This window comes from Aphelocoma coerulescens, chromosome 2 (genome assembly GCF_041296385.1).
Source record: "Aphelocoma coerulescens isolate FSJ_1873_10779 chromosome 2, UR_Acoe_1.0, whole genome shotgun sequence".
NCBI classification, from domain to species: domain Eukaryota; kingdom Metazoa; phylum Chordata; class Aves; order Passeriformes; family Corvidae; genus Aphelocoma; species Aphelocoma coerulescens.
The window spans coordinates 20,427,703-20,447,632 of NC_091015.1; the positions used below are offsets into that span (position 1 = coordinate 20,427,703).

The following is a 19,930-nucleotide window of genomic DNA, read 5'->3' on the forward strand; positions in this document are numbered from 1 at the left end:
AGAAAATGTTTTCTATTTCTTATTGTGTTTCTTTGTTGCTGATTCAGAGATTTTTAACATTCTTTTTTACTGTAGATTCAAGTATTAGTGATAATGTCCCAAGAATTTTATCATGCCAAACACTTCATATTTTCTAGTTTATATAATGAGGATGTCATGGGATTTTTCAAGTTACTGCTTGCAATATTGCACCAGAGAATAATGTTCACCAAATCAGTCAGAATGATGGTGGTCGTTGGTGGTTGAGAGTGAGTTGAACCTGGTTTACCAGTGCAATGCTCCTATCAAAATGACAAATTGTGATTCTGATTCTGTGGTATTGCACTGAAAAATTAGGTTTGAGGCAGCATTTTTAATGTCTTTATTAACATGTATTTTAGTGTTCTTGATCCTGCACTCCAATGACCATGCTTTTATCTGTTAAGATAGCATTCTTTTGTAATGTAGTCTGAAATATTAAAAGGGAAATGCTGATGATGCTAATATTTCAGTAAAACCTTTGAGCCAATCTTTTAATTTCATATCCTTCAGAAAACAAACCACATTTTTCTGTGAACTTTAGACCAATCTTGTTACACAGAACAGGGCTTTGCTTGGGTAGAACAGGTTAAATTACTGCTATCAAAAATATCAGTGGGTATTAGACTGTGAATAACATCTCAATTTTCAGGTGATTCCATGCTGAAGACAGTCATATTTAAAGCACACTGTTTTCTTTCCTGAGTCTTAACTGGGACACACCCAGACAACTTTCAGCCTGACTGTAAGCTGTTAGCAAACAGATTTGTTACTTCTGTCAGGAATGTTATTGAGTGAAAGAGACGTTTTTGAGTAAAATTAGGTCATTTCGAGGTTTTTCCCTTCCGTATTATTAACAGCATCTCAATACTGATATATTTATGTAACAGTGTTGTGTTACAGGGTTTATGTCAGCATGTGGGACTTACCAGCAGCTGGACAGAACCCATACAAGTGGTCCATGTCGAAGTCGGGCGTGGTTGCACACCAGAATAGGCCATCAGACCTGCCAGCAGCTGTGCACTCAGCATACAACCTACCACTCAACAGGAAGGGGAAGACACACGGAGCTCCGTTGGAATTTCCTAACAATGTAAACAGATCTGAGGGGGCAAAAGAGAACTTTTAATATAGCTGTGTGAATATATGTGTCTGTACTCTCCATAAGACTGCCTAGAGAAAGCATTACAAGTGTTACACAAGTGTGACTGGGGAGCTGCTATCACCAGCAATGTCTTTCATGGAAGTTCTTGGTAGGTATTGCAATTTACTGTTTGCTTCTGGGGTACATCATTACCTGTACCAGCTGGAACTTGAGCAGTTTCATGCTGTAGCCTACTATGAAAGGACTGTAGTGATTTTTATCTCATATATTTAAATATAATTTTCTAAAAATAGTGCTATCTTTTTATCATGTGGCTTAACTTCCTATCATTCATTGAAAGGAAACCATTGATTAAATTGTTAAATGTTGTGGTGTTGGGGTCTCCTCCCCCTGCCATGTAGCCCTGGGAGAGGGGCCCTGGGGGGGAGGCACGGGGTTTCCCTGCCCCTGCTCAGCCTCGTTCCCCATGGGTTGGTTTGTGTTCCCCTGCGCGGGCAAAGCAGCTCGGCTCCTGTGACTGGGGCAGAGTCCCTCAGCAGAGCCCGGCCATGCGGCTGGGGAAATAAACATCTCTGAAACATCTAGCAAGAATCCGTCCGTATATATTTGTTTCTTTTCCACGGGACTCCTGGTTTGATATAGGCGTGTTGCAGTATCCCCACTGTAACATTGTGGGATTTTTTGGCATCTGAAATCTCACAGAGCAACTGAAGGTATTATGCATGGAATTATTTCCTTACATTTAATACTGATGTATTAAATTTAGAGATTTTTCCCTTTCATCCAGTAACACTAATACAATCTCAGTAGTAGCAGTATGCAGTTAAAGAAAGTGCTTTGATTACAGAGTCACAGAATCACAGAACGGTTCAGGTTGGTAGGGACCACAATGGGTCATCTGGTCCAACCTCCCAGCTCAAGCAGGGCCATCCCAGAGCATGTGGCACAGGACTGTGTCCAGACCATTATTGAATATCTCCAGGGAGGGAAACTCCACAACCACTCTGGACAATCTGTTTGGGTGCTTGGTAAAAGAAGTTCTTCCTCATATTCAAGTGGAACTTCTGTGCTTCAGTTTCTGCCCATTGTGTTATTGCTAGGCACCACCCAGAAGAGTGATTAACACTAACAATTAGAAATAACCTACATCTACATTTGTTTTAAAAGAACAAAAAATATGCAAATTTTTTGCAAAACTGCATTCTGTCTGAACCCAAGCAGCTGTGTCTCTCCAGGATGGAGGGATACAGGCCTGAATATGTGAACTAATCATTCTCTAGTCAACCATTGCCTCAGGGGGAACAGCTGATATCAGACTAAGGGGAGCAGAAATCAAAAGACCCTATCTCTGATGAGAAACAAGTGGATTCAATAAACCATCAAGATTAACATTTAAACTTTACCTTCATGTCCTTGAGAACACAAATCATCCATGGTTTCATAGATCTTCCATTTATCCATTGCCTCTGATCCTGTTTTCAGTGCAATATTTTCTTTTCTTTTGTCAGCACTGAGAAACAAATCTTCCCCTTGAATTGCCAAGGCCTCATTTTTGCATTCCCATTTCTGGAATTCACTTTTCTTGTTGCATGGGTACAGAGAAATTTTAGCCTGGTTTCTCTTGGAGGGCACTCCCAAGCATTGTGCAAATGCCATGCTCATTAGCTGATGATCAGAGACCCACCTGAATTTTTGTAAGTCACTGTTTTTCTTGCAAGTGGCTGTTGTGACTGCCTCAGAACTCTGAGCAATTAAACAGAACTTAGTATCCTCATTGTATATTAAGAATATATCCTTGTCTGTAAAACAAAACATTCAGAATAGGAGGTTAGGGTGAGCACATGATGAAGGGGAACTTGTGAGGAGAAAGATGTGCTGTTTATTCTATGCTGATCTGACTCATGTCAGGAGGCTGCAAATATTTACAAGGATCAAATGGTATTTTCAAGACAATTCATTCTGGGAAGGAAATATAAGTACAGCTCAGTAAATACATGTAAGCACAACATGGAGGAATAAGAACATATAAACTCCATCAGCTCAGCTTCAAAAATGTGATCATAATAATGGAATTTCATCTTCTCCTGAAATGTACATTTCATTCAAGATTTCCAAAAGAGACCTTTACTGAAAATTTGGAAGTTGGCCATCACTATTATGCATTATAGATTTAGCTCCTGCTACATACTTCTCCACGGGGTCACATTTGTGCTTAATACAGTTAGTGAGTGAGCCTTCTGTGACTCTTGCTCCTTCTGGAATTGACATGTTCTGTTATATTTTGGGGAAATTTTGGAATTGAAAACCATATAATGGTGACTTGTTATCTTGCCTTGATCCAATATCCTTTCATCAGTATGTCTATCATAAGAAGTCAACATAATTTGCACGATAAATCACAAACATTCTCACAAGAACCAACACTGAGGACCGTATAGATTCTATAGGTGTGGGCCTGCATGCCTGTGCATTGTAAATGCCATACATCATAGTTAACACTCCCAAAGGGTTATAGGTAGCCTAATATAGCAATCCATTGAGATAAGTAGGCTCTGCTGGGAAGGGCTGTCCAGAACTGCAGCTGTGCTGTGACACACCAAGCAAGTCTGCCTGGGCACACAGCTGCGCGCTCTTCAAAATGTCAGGTAGCATACAGCTCTCACTGGCTTTGGGTCATGAGGGGTTGAAATTTGGACTACAAGGGGTATTCGAGGACCTGTAGAACAGGAGGGCAAGGTTTTGTCCTTCAGCCCTCTGTGCCTCAAATTCACACCTGGAAACAGAGATGCAACATCGCTGCCATATCCATCTGACGGAATAACTCATAAGAGGCAGTGAGATACCCCTCCAAACACTAAAGTCTCTAGGACAAGTGTAGGATGTTAGGTCAAGCCAATGTTGGGTAGTGAATGGGGAAAATTCTGGGGGGTTATGATGGAAAGAATAGCTCTTGAGCTCTTCCAGAAAGTCCCCATATTACTTTGATCAGCTCCGTAATATATAGACGTTTCACTTCTGCAAATCTAAATTTGAAGCTGAGACTTAGTTTGTTGTCCATTTAGGCAAAAAGTTTTAAATATTATTAAATCTTTTATTTCTTACTGCTCAGTAAATTCTTTGTGTCGTCCCCTAAGTACCAGCTATTGTCCCTCGTAGAATTTTTGGGTCTAATGATAGGAGTTCTTGCTAGAAACTGTGACGTTTCTGCTTTTGGATTGGGTTCCCACCTCACAGAGCAGGAGGGAGACCCTCTTTTCGCACAGGGTAGTGCTGTCACAGCTCACATGGAACAGTGTTTGCTTTTGGAAGCTGTGATATGTACCCCACTCCACAAATCTTATGAACTGAAGGATAAAGAAAACACATCTTTGAACATTATCATCATACTTACTTCAAAAGGGAGCTGTGATCTGTATTTGGTCAACTTCAGAGCCTTAATTATCCCTCATCCTTACCCTAACAGCTGTGGTGGTTATTCCACAGCTGTTCTTCACTATCATATATTTCTAATATTTTTTTTCACTGGCATCCTCTCAGCCACAGTGAGAAGCCATGTCTTACATCCACAAGTTCCATCTCATCCCACACAATCTCATGCTAAGGCTAGGAGAAACATATACACCACCCTATATAATTCCTTCATCCTTTTCATTTTTTGTGAGTCAGTCACATATACAGACAAGGACTGTGGAGCACACTGTGAAGTCCATCTACTTTACAGTAGCAAACATAACCAATAAACAAGTTGTACCCAAAAGGCAATCTTTATTCACATACGTGACTCTCTCCTTCTGATTCCCAGCTTTACCGCATTTTGGATATTACCCTCTCTTTAAAAGTAAATCAACATGTCTGTACCTGCCTTTTGGAAACTTCTGTGAACCATTCCCATTAGGACAAATATGAAATGCAGAGTTGTAAAGCTGTGAAAAATCTTACAGATCCTGAGAAACCAGCAAGACAACAAAGATGCCCACTTTCACATCCACTCTTGCAGGGGATAGGAAAAAATAGACTCACCGAATGTCTGAAAAGCAGTATGAACGAATGAGAGGAAAACTAAAACTGTAGAAAAGGTCAAGTGTTTCATTCTGTCTTCTTATTCACAAAGAGAAGAGATGAAATAATTGCTGCAGTAGAGGTCCTTAAAGAATCAGTTGGTGCTGGCTCCTTCTCAGTTTTGGAGATTTTTAGTTGAAAGAGAAAACTGGGCTCTAAATAAGGAAATATCCTGTCACATGTGGTATTTTGAAATCTATAAGTAATTACAAAATTCAAACTCTGCTTCTGAAAGTGAAGTTTCCATCCATTCAAATGCAGGTGGCAAAGTTTGAACATTCCAAGATCATTCCACTGAATTATTTTTAACTTTCTTGGTTCTGTGCTGGAATTGTAACATTCTGACCCTCAAAGACAGAGAAGCAGGGAGTGCATTTTAAATGGATGTACCTTGAATGTCATGCATATATACCTGGGAAACTCAGAGAAAAATATATGCAAATTTCTTAGCCAGATAGGTCTTCACCGTTGCAAAAGATATATTGATTTCATTTACTGCAGAGGGCAATGCTGGCTATTTCAGTGTGAAAAATGAACCCACACAGGACAATTTAATTTTACTTGGTGGCTTGATAAACTGGGTATTATGTATACACTTGCCTTTTATCTATCCAGTGCATCAGCTAGTAGAACTATTGTGCTGTTATTTCATGTGAATTTATCTTAGAAGAACCAACACAAATTAGTCAAATCTTTACAAATCTTTTTGTGATTTTGGCAAAAAAACTGCCTTTCAAAATTATTTCATCAATTAAGTGCAAATGAATTTTACTGCTTTATTCTTTCTTTGTACCAAGTGTAAATGAGACAAGGGAAGAGTAATAGTTTCAAATTTTACAAGTGAGCTTCATTCATTTATTAAGTGGAAATGAACTACAGCTATGATGCACAATCCCTTTGTTATTTTGAGAAAAAGGGAGGAAAGAAATTCAGCTGAAATTGCCCTTCAAATTTTGTCTCATTTTTCTTGGCTTAATTATGAAGACAAATCTCACTGTATTTTCTGCAAGAGCAAAGCATCACTTCATAAGATAGAAGAAATGCATTCACACAATACAGTCTCTGGAGCTGTGTAATCAATATAAAATATAAAAATGTAAAATGATGTTATTATGTTGGATTTTTTAATCTGTTTATTCTTTTAATTTGCTTTGCCTTTATCATTAGCCATCAAATAGCATGCATCCAGTTCAGTATTTACAAAAAAAAGAAAAATATGTGTATTTTTTGTAACTTATATGAAGGAGGAAAAAGAAGTTGTAAGATCAAGAGGGCTGTCATTAAAAGTAGTTTGAGTACAAAATGCTGTTTATTCCTTAGCCTCTGCACTATGTTTTGTTTAGTTGCCATATCTACATCGTGTCAATCCAATGTCGTGTGACATCTCCTCTGCTGTTCTTATGCACTTTCTACAGGTTTGTTGTTCCCAGAGACCCTTGAGATCTTTATTTCTTCAGTATGTCATAGACAACAGAGAACTCATAGGAAACTTAAACATCTCAGTAAACCCCTAAAACATTTCACTAGCAAGGCACTGTTGCATGCCCTGCGGTTTTACAGGCCTGTAGCATGGACACAGCACCCAGCTTTCAGTCCATTTATCAGAGAGGTGGAGGACAGTTAGCAAAGGTATCCTAAAATGAGTGATCAAGTGGAATGAAACCAGGAAGGGATTTCTTCCAAAATTTATTTGGCGACTACTTTATTTTATAGTTTATTTGTGGCTTTTTTAGTCATATGCCTTGTTCATGTTTCTGGGTCTCCTCCTGTCAGCCTCTCTTTTAAGGAAGAAGATGCATTAGATCAACAAACCATATATCTCCTCCACATGCTAATTAAACACTGTTATTATGCAATATATAGATTGTTTATTGATATAGTCTCACGTTCATAATTGATAAAAAACATTCAAAGTCATAGAATAAGACTGTGTGCAAAGATTATTTGTTTTGCAAAATCCAAGTTGAAGCCATGAACAAAGGACAAGTATTTGCATTTCACTTATAATACTACAGCAAGGAAGATATTTATGTAAAGGGTGTAAGACAAGGGCAGGAATGGGGAAGAACAAGTCATGTAAATCTCTGTTTATTCCAAACACCACTCGAGTAACAGTGTGGATGCTTCAGTACAGTATGGTGAGATACTCTCAAAGTGCAGGCATTAGGGCTCAGTGCTCTGCAAAGAGTGCTCAGTTTTAGTCTTGACTCTGTATTAACACTGTCACAAATTCCTAAATAAGTGACCCATATCTTTTAAATCTAAATTCCCACTAGTTGCTATTTTCCATGCTCACCTAATTAGCCATTTTGTACAGTACAAAGTCAATAAACACCTGAGAGTATTTATTGCAGAGCATACAGCAATAGTTCTCAATCTTTACCAAAGGAATAACTGCCAATGTAACTTCACAGTAAAAGTTACAAGCACCTAATAAAGACTAAGGTTTCCTTTAGTTCAGCTATATTTTTTTTCAGCTTAACCATTTAGTTTGGCTGTGTTATCCCATCAGACAACACTGTGTTCATTTTTTTCTTCTTTGTTGGTAGTATCACTTCCATTGTCCCCTGCAGTCAGGGCATGGCTGTATTCCAGCTGTCTGCTGCCCCACCTCAGCTCTCTTTCAGTTCCACTTCCAGTTTTCATCTTGAATGAAAAATAAACCATGAAGCCCACCCCTAATAAAATGATGAGGACCAGAGTAAGTAGTATCCACATATTCAGGTGACCACTGGCTTTGTCCTTTTTGGCATCTATAAATAAATAAAAAGCAAATAGAAATGAATGAACTGTAGCAACAAATAAATATAATAACATTGAAAACTATAATTTCTCCCTTAGTTACTTGGGGGAAAATCTGTTATAATATGGGGGAAAATCTGTTATAATATCTCTGTGTCAGTCTTCCTCATAGATCTTACCATGCAAAAGGAGGATCAGAGAGGGGGTGATCAATTTACCAAAGCATTTGATTATCTTGGGGTTCCCTAAGTGTCTTGCAGATAATGATAAATTAGGCTGGGAAAGAATTCACTGGTAAGTAAGTAAATTAAGCTCATATTTAAAATAGAAAACAAACAAACAAAAAAACCAACCAAAAAATCGCGAAATAAATAATATTAAATTCAAGCACTTATCTGAAATTGTTTGGAAGGTGAAAAAAAAATCTTACCTTCCACGTTTGCAGCTGCTTTAAGAATAGCTGTCAAAGATAAAGACAAATGTTTAGACAAAATCTAAAAAGGTCACATATTCTTCCTGACAGTTGCTTGTTAGCAAAAGGTCTGGTAATCTGCACATCACCATCACTTCTGGAAACACATCTGCTAAATTAAGAGAGCTGAAAAGGTGCAAAAGATTTTTAACCCCATATTCCCTTCAATAAAAATGCAGCGTTTTGCATATTAAAGCCCCCTTCTTGCTTCTTTTGTAATAACCAGAATTTCTCCAAGCACTGGTAGTTTCTGACTGTTTTAAGTGGACTCTCTCTTCTCCCCTGATTAATTAACCTTGCCCTTTTCACCACGTCTGTTTCTCGCGGAGACTGGGAACAACCTGATCGACTGCTGAGGATATTTGAGCTTGCCTGTATCGCACACAATTCTTTTGAGACCCAGCAGGTCTTAATTCACCATAATTCATTTGCATTTGTAATTACATGTATAGACTCAGGCTTTCTTGTGCAGCGTTTCCCGGCTGTGCACAGAGGGCGCCATCCGCAAGGCTTTTCCCGGAGGCTGGGAGCTGCTGGGAGCTGCTGGGAGCTGCTGGGAGCTGCTGGGAGCTGCTGGGAGCTGCTGGGAGCTGCTGGGAGCTGCTGGGAGCTGCTGGGAGCTGCTGGGAGCTGCTGGGAGCTGCTGGGAGCTGCTGGGAGCTGCTGGGAGCTGCTGGGAGCTGCTGGGAGCTGCTGGGAGCTGCTGGGAGCTGGACACGGCCTGGATGAATCTGCCCGTGGGCAGCGGCCCCCTGGGAGCGTGGGATGCAGCAGGAGCCGGGCTGCTGCAGCAGAACCAGAGCAGTGCGTTGAGCTCTGGTGTGACTGCGAGCACGAAGGAAAAGCAGCTGTTAAATTTGTGCCTTGAAAGGACGCGGAGCTGGCTGTGGTGGAATAAATGTCTGGTTGTGTTGGAACGCCGTTCCTCTGGAGAACCCGGTGTCAGGGAATGTCCTCTGTACTTTGGCATTGCGCATCAGGGCCGCTCAGAGTCAAACCCGTCAAATAAACTGTGTGGTGATAGAGAGTTCCTGCTTTCTGACATGTTTGGTAACAAAGAACTGTCGTTCAGCAGTGTCTGCTGCCTGCAAAGAAAACTAGGCATTGTCCTAAAAGCAGAATTTTGCTTTAGAGACCATGCCCTCAACACTGGTGTGACTGCTGCTTTCCCCACCAGCTGCAGGTTTGCTTTGGTGGGGAAAGGACTGAACCTCAGAAACATCCTGAACCTTGGGGTTGTGAAATAGGGCAGGAAATTGGACTTTTTTTTTTGCAGAATTAACAGTTAAACTCCAAAATACCACATGGTTGTTTGGCTCATGATATTCTGATGTTTCTACTTCCTGACTAAAGCAGATGGTGCTCAGTTATACAGAAACAAAATATTTAAAAAAAAGAAAAAAAAAAAAGCTAACCAAAACACTTCTACTCTTTTCAAAGGTCACTATGTGCTCTCTGGATCGCACTTCTGCTCCTATTTAAATAGAATTGCTTCATCCATCTCTTGCTGGAACAGCATGTATCATACTACAGCAAGACGAAGAATAGCAAATTATTGATGTTCCATAGAAAGAAAATAGGAATGTTAGTAGAAAAAAAAAGGGTTTATGTTGGAGGGGAACAAAATAACAAAGGAGTTTAAATTTTTTTTCAGGAATTATTTATGATTTTTACTTATTAATTGAATAGTCCTCACAGAATGTACAAAATCTGAGGTTATAAAGCAAGAAATCATAAACAGGGCAAATAAAAAAAAAAAATTCATATCATTTTTGTCTGAACATTGAAACATTTGTGTCAGTCTTTTGTAACGATCATATTGTGCTATTACTACTGAAATAAAACCATAAATGGAAAGAGCAAATATTAAAGAAGTCACTTACTCTTTGGTTTCTTACAAATAAAACCATTTTGGGAAGAGCAAGGCAGTACACTCCAGTTGCCGGTGGCCGCAGACAACTCCACGCAGAAAGCCAGCTCATCCCACGAGGGCTGCCCCTCACCCCAGTTGACAAAGTCTAAGGCACTGTTATCTTGCCAAAGGAGCTGCCCTGATGTTGCAAAAGTTAGTATCAATGCTAATAGATCCACAGGAAAAGTTTTCACCTTAGTGAATATTAACATAGTATTATTTTATTCAGCCTAATAAGGCAATACTACTTTCTTCAAAAATTCCACCTCTCGTTGTTTTTGATACATTTTATCTCATTTGATTCTTGTCTCAAGAACAGTATAATTGCTTTCCCAAATTATAATTTGCAGATTTATCAGTCATTTATATTTCTCCCTATTTTTCCCTAGGATATTAAAGTTTCAAACTGAAAAAAGCTTAATTCAGACTTTTGATAAAAAATTTCTAAATTATTATTTCAGCAGCACTCAATGAAAATCAAGCAGCTTTTACTGTAGTGCTTAAACATATGCTTAGTTAAAAATGAAAACTTTTTTTCATAGACTCTAAAAAAAAAAGAATGTTTCAATGGGATCAAAATAATCTAAAATCAAACACTTTCTGACTGCTTTTAGTCTAGTAACAGTGTTTTCTTCCAGGTGCATGTTTTCTACTGCATGCTTTAGGAAGCAGCCTAATTTTTTCTATACAGTGTCACAGAGGAGCTTGATGCTGTGGGCTCTGGCTGGACTCCCACAGGTCCCACATGAGTGTTCCCCAGCCATGAGAAGATGAGAGCCAGCCAGGACTTGTTCCCAACAGGAAAAGCTTTCTCAGAGACCAGGAATACAGGAGAACCTCAGAGAGGATTGAGGTCTGAACTTCTACTATACTTCAATTGGCTGCTTAAAACCTATTTATTTTATTAATTTTTTTGTCCATTTAATAAAGTCTGTTTATGGTTATTTACAGAACTTAGAACAGTTACCATTTACATTTCTGTATATTCCTATCCAAAAGCCGCTTGTCTTGCTTGTGTATAAGTCTGCATGTTCTATTAAAAAGTTTGATTCAACCACATCTTCTATGGAAGTCAACATAGCACCTATAAAAAAAACAATGGAAGAATGGAGGTATCCCCAACATAGTTACAGCTTTTGAGATAGGTTAAGGTTAATAAAAAAACCTCTCCTGCTGGTAGGGAGTAAACAAGAATTTAAATAGAGACAACAAGGTAGTGTCCAGCTGTAGAGGAACAGCACAGACAATGAGAGAGGTCATCTGAAGTGAAAGACACAAAAGCACAGTGAAGATGATGACTTTTAAATACCAGGCAAAGTGCACTGTATTTTCAAGTGGTTGGATGTTATTTTTCATAGGAGTTATGAGTGATTAATTATTTGTTCTTCATGGTTTGACAGAATAACATATAGCATGAAATACTATTGTGTAACAAACAAATTTGCAATTCAAACTGATGTATTAATTTTTCTGGCAATGGTGGTAGAGTAAGAGGGCTAAGAGGATCTAAAAAGATATGAAACAAAGGATTCCTTTCTTTTCTATTTCCTGGCCTCCTGAGACATGCATGAGATAGCCAATGACGCAGCAGCAAAGGTGAAAGAGTGCCAAAGTGCTGCTCCTGTCTTGGCCAGGAACAGATGTCTCCAAAGAGAGGGAGGGAAGCATTTTCCCTCCCTGGGCTCTTCAGTCTGTCAGGGAGCCTTACTGATAGAGCAAGGGCTACCTGGCAGCACATGCAACCCCTTTCGGATCACACAACCCGCATTAAAAGTGAGTGATGGTTATTGCGATATTTACTTCATATTGTGTGGGGAGAGATATGGAAAAGAAGGAATAAGCCCAGAAACAAGTGGGGTTTTTAAAAATCACATAAAATTTAAGATATTACTAAGAGGAGAAATTTTGTGAATGAAGAAATATAACAAGAATCAAGCACAGCTGGAAAAATAAAACTAGGAAATCTGATCACCTTGAATTCAACATAAACAAAAAACACATAACAATAAAAATAAATGAGACATTTATTCCTTATTTTTCATATTTGTAGATTTTGCATTATGACTTTCCAAGATTTTTTTAAATTGTCCTATATTTGGGTAAAAATAATAATTACCTGATTGAATGCATTGAGTCACAGACTGAGACCAGCTCATTTCATTGGCATTGAAGTTATAGCAGTGGCTTCGGAAAGGAATCCAAGATATGTGATCGGATTCAGGACATGTTCCAGTATCCTGCGGGGGATCAGAAGGAAGGACATCTAGAAGAAATGAGATATTATAGATGCTTTCATTCAGTAAGGATTACAGTTCTTCATATATGAAATCAAGTATTAAAACCACCTTTTCTTAAAAGTACTTTAAGTATTCTTTGGCACACAGTGCTAGAATTATCAGTTCAAAGTCAAGAGTGACAGTGAGGATCAGGACTGGCCAGCCACGAGAGGATGACTCAGTGTGAACTGTGCTCTTCTGTGTTACTAAGTCAAACTTGTACTGTCTCAAGGATATCTGAGTGTTCTAGGATTTTGGTTCTAGGTTATTTTGTTATAAACAACAAATTTATATAAATAAAAGAAACATTAAAAAGCAGAAAAAAAGCCCCCTAGAAAACTCCCAAACTCTCAAGAAGTTCAAATAAGTTTTATTTTAAATGAAATATCATATAAACCCTAGTTTACTGTAGAAATGTCCCATTTAATATTTTCCTCAAGATAACAATCCTTATATAAAATTTCTGAATATCTTTATATCTGACAAAGCATGGAATAATCTGAGGCTTATTGAATATTTATGTAGTAACCCCTCATTTTCCTACAAACACTGACACTATGGAAAGAAACGGCAACATTGTCAATTAGTACATGTGTTTTTAAAACAAAAGTTGCAAATTAATAGCTATGAAATTCAGAGCATGGCCTAGAAAAGAAATTAAAAAACAACCAACCAACCAAAAAAACACAAAAACCAAACCAAACACAACCCCAAACCAAACCAAACCAAACCAAACCAAACCAAACCAAACCAAACCAAAAACAAACAAACAAAAAACCCCCTCATCCCCCCAAATAAACTCTGTATTTTCATTAGGTGTGTGTCACTAGAGCTAACAGATGTTACTCAACACAAATGAGAAAGCAAAAAAGCTCGGTCCCATCTTGAGGTTTGCCTGCAACTTTCACTGTGTAGTATTTCTCAGTGCTACCCACAGAAACCCTATGGAGTATGAACTTTTGTTTGGGCCAATAACAGACGCTTTTTTATATGATACAACTCTTTATCCTTTATCCACATTTTGGAATCTAATAGTAATGAAGTAACAACCAGTGTAGGAAAGTGTGTGTATATGTTGAAGAAACAAAATCTGTTTTATACTCAGTGGACTTCATCGATTACAGACCTTTGCATAAAACCCCCGTCAGCAGAACCAGTTTTACACTCTAGAGACTCAATGTGAAATGTCTAATGTTCCCACAGTCTCTGTGATCTGTCTGCCTGCTCCCATGGCAGCTATCACTCCAGCCCAGTAAAATGGAAGGATCTTGGCTGGTGAATGTCAATTCCATCAAAGTAAAACATCTGAATGCAAAATAAAGGTATTGTCATTACATACTCAGGCTTATTCCTCAATATATACTAAGACATTTGCAATTCAGTCAAAGCAGATAAAGCAAGGTTTCTGCCATAAAATCAAAAGTCATTGCCATTGCTTACCCTCAGATTCTTTGCAGACAGGAAGATGTTTTTCATTACAAGGTGCTGTTTTCCAGCTTCCAGAGAGTGATAGATAGACACAGGCTCTTTTCTGTTTTGGTTCCCCATAGTCCCACTTAGAAAAACTTATTTTCCTTTTATCGGTCCATCTATAATATCCATAATTCTAAAATTGAAACAGACATTTAACATAACAGTTCTACACTCTCATTTGCTGTTTCAGATAAATGCAGTTATACAGAAGCACATTTTCAAAGTGATACAGGCAGCTCAGCTTGTACTGTGCTAGTACTGTTAAAATACTGGTTGAATCAGGACTCAGCGACATAATAACAAGACACAGCAGTATGGCTCGCATGCTGGAACAGCCCATGGAAGTGTTTAGAAAGCTAAATAATGCTCCCTGGGGACTCAGTCCCCTGTTGGGCAACGTTGTGAGGTGGAATTCCCATCCTAGAGGAGTCAGATCTCCATGAAGAGCAGCAAGACCATAGGAACATGAAACCTGTGGAAAGCTCAGGTGGAAATGGGTCTCAGAGTTGGCAACCAAACAAGGACTCTAAGCTCCAGCAGTTTTGAGGAGAAACATTCAGGAGTAAAGTGCAGCTATCACTATGAGAAACCTGAGAAAATTATTATTTTGTAAGAAGAAAATGAGAAATACACTGAGCAGGATTTCTTGAGTCTTTGTTTAGTCTTCCCTCCTCCCCTTTTTTCTTTTCCAGGAAGAATCAGAAGAATTACAAGGAAAAGCACACAGACAATATATTGCCGCCAATAAGAAGAGGGGGATAAGATGTGGTCTCACTCCAGTGTATAGCTGTGTCAAGAGAGATGCTAGGCACACAAGGTCATGCTGAGCTTGGCATCATCAGGGCAAGATCAATCACTTCCTGGGGAACAGGAGGAACCACAAAGCTTCACTCTGCAAAGTCAAGGATGGCTCATTTATAAATACCAGGGGAATGTCTGGTGATTCAAACTTGGTCAAAATGGAATTTTAGCTGCTTTGTAAATCATACTTCTATGACTGTAAAAACAACCAACTGTGATATCATGTGGACTTAACACTATTATTTTGGTTTGGGCAGAGATGCCCTGTGGACTTGTGTAAGTGGAAGGATTTATTTTAAGGTTGATGAATACCCATCCCTTATGTGAGCATTTGGTCTGGTGGGGGGGCACACACTGTTAGAATAGTGGAAATACATATTGTTCAGCAACAAATTCATTGTTTCAGACAATGTAGCCTTCTGAGGGGCTTTATCAGAGTGTCGCTGCATCATATAACTGGAAATGCTATTTTTACACAATATTTATTACAAGTATCCCTAGGTATACTGAATTTCAGACGTTTTGCTATGCTATATATTAGTGTGGAATGACAATTAGTAAAAACAATGAATGGTTAGGATGATTATTACAGATGTAAAAGCTTTTTTATTATCAAGAGGTTTTAGTCAGATCAAAGAACAATGCAATAGAAACATGATAGTTAAGTGCATTTTGCAACTGCATATTCACTAGAGAAGCTGAAGCTCAATGTGTCACTCAGTCACAGAGCTAATAAGACTGATTCTCACTCGGGTGTTCCCTTACAAAGTGGTGGAACTTGATTTCAGTATTCACTACTTCTGGTACAGTATAACTTTTACTGATTTTAATCTTTGGGACCTAGCAGGTGTAACAAAGAGTGTGTGCTCAAAGGTGTGTGGTTTGCCCTATGAACCCTTCTGAACCAATATGTAATGGAAAAGCTACAGCTGCCAATGATCAAGAGGCACTAGCCCTACTGACCATCTTGGATCCTTTGAGTAGGGGTCACCTGACCTAAAAATGGCCATCTGAAAGTTTACCAGATGTTTTTACCTAGGTGTCCAAGATTCCCACAGAACTAGTAAAGAGAGTCCAGCACCGCCAAAGGTTCTCATCCTTCTCCATTGCCTAAAATGGAGTTTAATGATTTAAGATAGATGAAGTCAAAAGATGTGAGACTGTCCACCAGTCCTAGGTTTCTAAATCTGTTCATGCTACAATTCTCCTGCTAATAATAACAACATTTAACTTTACAAAATATTAATTTATTAATCTTACCACATTGCTGTTGAGCCCAATCCATAAGGGCTCTCCATATTGCACTGCCTGCAGCAGCAAGAATATATTACTGTAATAATCAAAAATGCTGGCAAGCTCTGAAGATTTCTCCTTGCATGCTTTTCTTGCTTCTTCCCAATCCATTTTATAAGGAATGATTAAATAGCTGCTGTTACCATAATGGACAAAATCAGAATCTGGACCACTTGTGGGATGAAACAGTTCAGGTTCTGTAGGAAAGAGGTGCAAATTTGAGAGGAAGAGGAGAAAACAGTGAAAAATTACTAGGTACTGGATAGCAGTATTGCTTTTGAGTAACAGATGAATATGGTGTGCCAGCACAAGCATCAAGTAACAGCATTTCTCACACAAAACCGAAGAGATTTATTTTAATGGCAATTTGGAATTATTTTAAACTATGGTGTAAAAACACATACAGGGATTAGAGAGAGGCAGAGAATGAGCTGTGTGTACCTATAAACATACACTGACTAGATGAAATGATGTGAACATTGGTTCCACCATGATCCTCCCCCGGAGCTCTCCATGTCCCCCCACCTCAGTGCAGGTGAACTTCTTCCCAGGCACTTCTTCCCAGGGCTATCTCCATACTGCTTCAGTCTCAAAATAATTTTTTTCTAAGCAAAGTTTATGGCCCTGCTGCTACATCTTTCCCTTGTAGGATGAAGTGAACAAGGAATCTTTATTTGTCCCTTAAATTATATATGCAGAAGTAGAAGGCAAAGGCCTAGAATTAGTGATGGGGACAGAAGAAAAGACATAAACTGGCTTTGTGTTCAGTCACTGTTGAGGATGCTCTGGCAATTTTTTTGCTAGTGCCACCCTCAAGCAGCTTTCTGCCCTTGCATGGGACGGAGCTGTGAATCATCTGATCCAGCTGTGGCTTCTTCCTCTATTTTAACTTGCTGCTCAGCACTTCCCTGTTTTTGTTCCTGCAGACTCTGCAGTGTAGCTCTGCTCCGGATGTGTCTCCCACCCTAAGGCTTCTTGAAGAAAACTGGAACTTTTTCCTTTCTGAGTATTGCTGTTCTTGTGTTAGGAAGGCCTTTCTAGAAACTGATGAGCAAACTAATCAGTTTAATTGGCCTCAGTTAACCCCCAGTTGGAGGTCACTGAGGGATTTGTCTTTTTGTTTTGTATTTGCAAAATAACTGGATTCAGGCACCTAGATCTACGATAATTGGGTAAAGCACAGATGACTAAACTTTTCTGTTAATAGAGAAAACAGGCATTTTGAAGGCATAGCCCTTCTAGGAACGTGGTTTGGGCACTTTTCTTATGATGAAGCTGGTGAATCCTGTCTTCAAAGTGTCTACATGCCATGTGTAAGCATCTGATTAAGTGTGGATGTCTGCAGGGTAGGTGATGTTGGCTTCTCTGAGTGGTGGTGGGTGTGCTGATGGGGAGAAGTCGTAAAGCAAAATATTTTCTGTAGTCCTTTAACCCAGAGTACCTTTTTGTCTACTTTCCTGAGCCAGGAAAGTAGCCCTGCTTCTCTCACCCTGCCTGCTACAGCCACAGCTGTGCACTTACAACTGAGGACTTACATGGTTGGATTGTTCAGTAAATGTTTTGCAACAAAAAAAAAGTGAAAAATAAAACTTACCACTGTCCATCTGGCAAATATAGCTTTTTTTATGCTGGCAGTCAGTATTTTGCCATAATCCTGCATCATCTACAGATCTTTTTGTCATTGCAATACAATCAGTCTAGGGAAAAAATAAAAAATAAAATTTTTGCTGATAAAGTGCAAAATTCCAAGCAAAATAATAGAAATAGGTATGAGGACAAAAAGCTAATAGCTTTCTTTTCTAATTTTCTGGGTCTTCTTTTCATGTATTGCTTGTTGGAAATTAAATGCATTATATTATATATCTTAAGCAAATGTACTTTCATCGGCAGATTGCTGCAAGAACTTCTGTCAGTTTATTAAAATTCCTTGGAATGCATTGAAGTTATTTTTACTATGTAGTTAATGGTAATCTGTAGTGAATTTGTTGAAGTTTCATTTGGATTCTCATCATGCAAGGAAAAACTGTAAACCAGAATAAAAATCACAACTAGTAACACTGAATATTTTCAGTAAAATATAATAATTATAAAAAGTGTAATTATTTCTAGCAGCAAAGATAGTAAAGCATTCCTTTTCTGCAGTTCTAGACTTTGACAAAGGGATGAGATTAAGCCTAGACTCTAAACAGGTCTATTAATTCCTGAGTACAGCTTTAAAAATTTGATCTTTGAAATATTCAGTTGCCTTCTGCTTTAAGCAATTGAAAATAAGATCTTATCTGAGACAGAAGTTAGGCTGGGTACTCAAACCTTGAGTATGTTATTTATGCATTTTCTAATTTATTTCTCTTTACCTGTATTGTAATATACTTCCAGTCAACCCTTGTGAATTCATCTCTGAATGGGAATCCTTGTGCCCACTTTGAATAGTCAAAAACGCTTCCATCTGTCCATAGATATGTATCCTCACTGTTAATATCATTCAGCCCAATCCATGTTCCACTGGCAACATCGTTTAGGTGGAAGGTGAGGAAGGCTGATAGAAAATAGATTAAAAAAATAAAATAAAAATACCTGAGGATTTTCATCTCTTCAAATTCCATGTAAATCAAATTACAAATAAAACAACCAATCATCTTCTAAATAGATTGGAAATACCAACTTTAGTATTTTTTGGCTATGAGCTAATGGTAAAAGAGAAAAATTACAATGGGTAATTGTTGGGAAATAGAATTATTGGGATCAATAAAAGAACTGTGCAAGCAATAGGCCTGGAAGTTTTTAGGCTTGTGTGTGAGAAAAACTTTCCATGGGAAACTCCCTGTGTGAAAGACAACAAGCAGGCCTGAGAAAGAGCAAGGGAGTGAAAACTTGCAGCTGTACTATCCGGGAGTGAACGAGGGAGATGGGCACTGAATTCTTTTGATCATAACAAGACTGTGGAGACTTGCCAATGTAAGTCAAATTAAGTAGAAATAGAAATGTGTCTTGATAAGCTTTAAGCCACTTAGGAGCTAACAAGCTGGTATACTATATAAGTGCCTTTGGACTGCTAATAAATGGAGTTCATTTATCAACCATATTGGTTTGGACTGTTTCTCTCTCCCCCCGCTGGGATCCGGGCTCCCCATCCCGCAGAGCTTCCAACAGGTAATCAAACTGAAGCAGTTTGATTTCAGGGGAAAAAAAAAGAGGGAAAAAAGGAAAACATTTTTGATTAAAATTATTTAGGCTGCATGGAAATATTATAGAAATCAGGGCCAAAAGTGACTTCAAAAGTATTGTCTTTCCCAAGGGAGTATCACCTGCAGATATGTAATTTCTGGTGGATGTTTGTTTAATGTCTAGCTTGAATATCTGTGAGCATTTCATGATTATAAACTATTACAATTTATCCCATCTTCCAAGGCCATGGGGAACAGAATATTCTGTTCCTTCCACATAAGATGTTTGCCAAAACTTGGGAAGTGTCATAATATCTCACTCCAGCCTTCCCTCTGGACCAAACACCTCCTGGTCTTCCCTCATAGATGATGCGATTTAGATCTGGGGGTCAGTTCACCCTCATCATTAGATGGTGACGTGTGGCTTCATACATAGTGCTGTAAGGCTCAGATGTCATACCTTGCACTTGATCACTGTGTATAGAGGCCAAATTTCCCCCTAATTCTCTACAAACACTTCTTGCTGAGTGCCAAGTTAGTTTCTCATCTTCTCTGGATCCAAATATTTTATAACACTGTGGAGAGAGTAAAGAATTAGACAGACTTTCAGGTGGC

The 19,930-nt window shown here is 38.6% G+C and overlaps 2 protein-coding genes across 8 annotated transcripts in view; both read right to left on the reverse strand.

Moving 5' to 3' along the window:
• Positions 1 to 5,286, reverse strand: part of LOC138106298 (macrophage mannose receptor 1-like) — a 38,377-nt gene extending 33,091 nt beyond the window's left edge. For all 7 annotated transcript variants that reach the window (XR_011148962.1, XR_011148961.1, XM_069006695.1 and 4 more), the window contains exons 1-3: positions 5,144 to 5,286; positions 2,527 to 2,922; positions 948 to 1,121 (exon numbers count right to left, since the gene is read on the reverse strand). Coding sequence is in view for 5 of the 7 variants with exons in the window: in XM_069006695.1 (XP_068862796.1) it covers positions 948 to 1,121; positions 2,527 to 2,922; positions 5,144 to 5,213 (640 nt within the window). In the remaining 2 variants the exon portion in view is untranslated. The remainder of the gene's footprint in view (positions 1 to 947; positions 1,122 to 2,526; positions 2,923 to 5,143) is intronic.
• A 1,768-nt stretch (positions 5,287 to 7,054) lies between these two features.
• The window catches only part of LOC138106299 (macrophage mannose receptor 1-like), a 34,334-nt gene continuing 21,458 nt past the window's right edge, over positions 7,055 to 19,930 (reverse strand). The window contains exons 20-29 of the mRNA XM_069006699.1: positions 19,776 to 19,890; positions 18,506 to 18,687; positions 17,746 to 17,848; positions 16,119 to 16,348; positions 14,025 to 14,190; positions 12,425 to 12,571; positions 11,276 to 11,392; positions 10,280 to 10,447; positions 8,355 to 8,384; positions 7,055 to 7,935 (exon numbers count right to left, since the gene is read on the reverse strand). Of these exons, the coding sequence (XP_068862800.1) occupies positions 7,691 to 7,935; positions 8,355 to 8,384; positions 10,280 to 10,447; positions 11,276 to 11,392; positions 12,425 to 12,571; positions 14,025 to 14,190; positions 16,119 to 16,348; positions 17,746 to 17,848; positions 18,506 to 18,687; positions 19,776 to 19,890 (1,503 nt within the window). The 3' untranslated portion in view covers positions 7,055 to 7,690. The remainder of the gene's footprint in view (positions 7,936 to 8,354; positions 8,385 to 10,279; positions 10,448 to 11,275; positions 11,393 to 12,424; positions 12,572 to 14,024; positions 14,191 to 16,118; positions 16,349 to 17,745; positions 17,849 to 18,505; positions 18,688 to 19,775; positions 19,891 to 19,930) is intronic.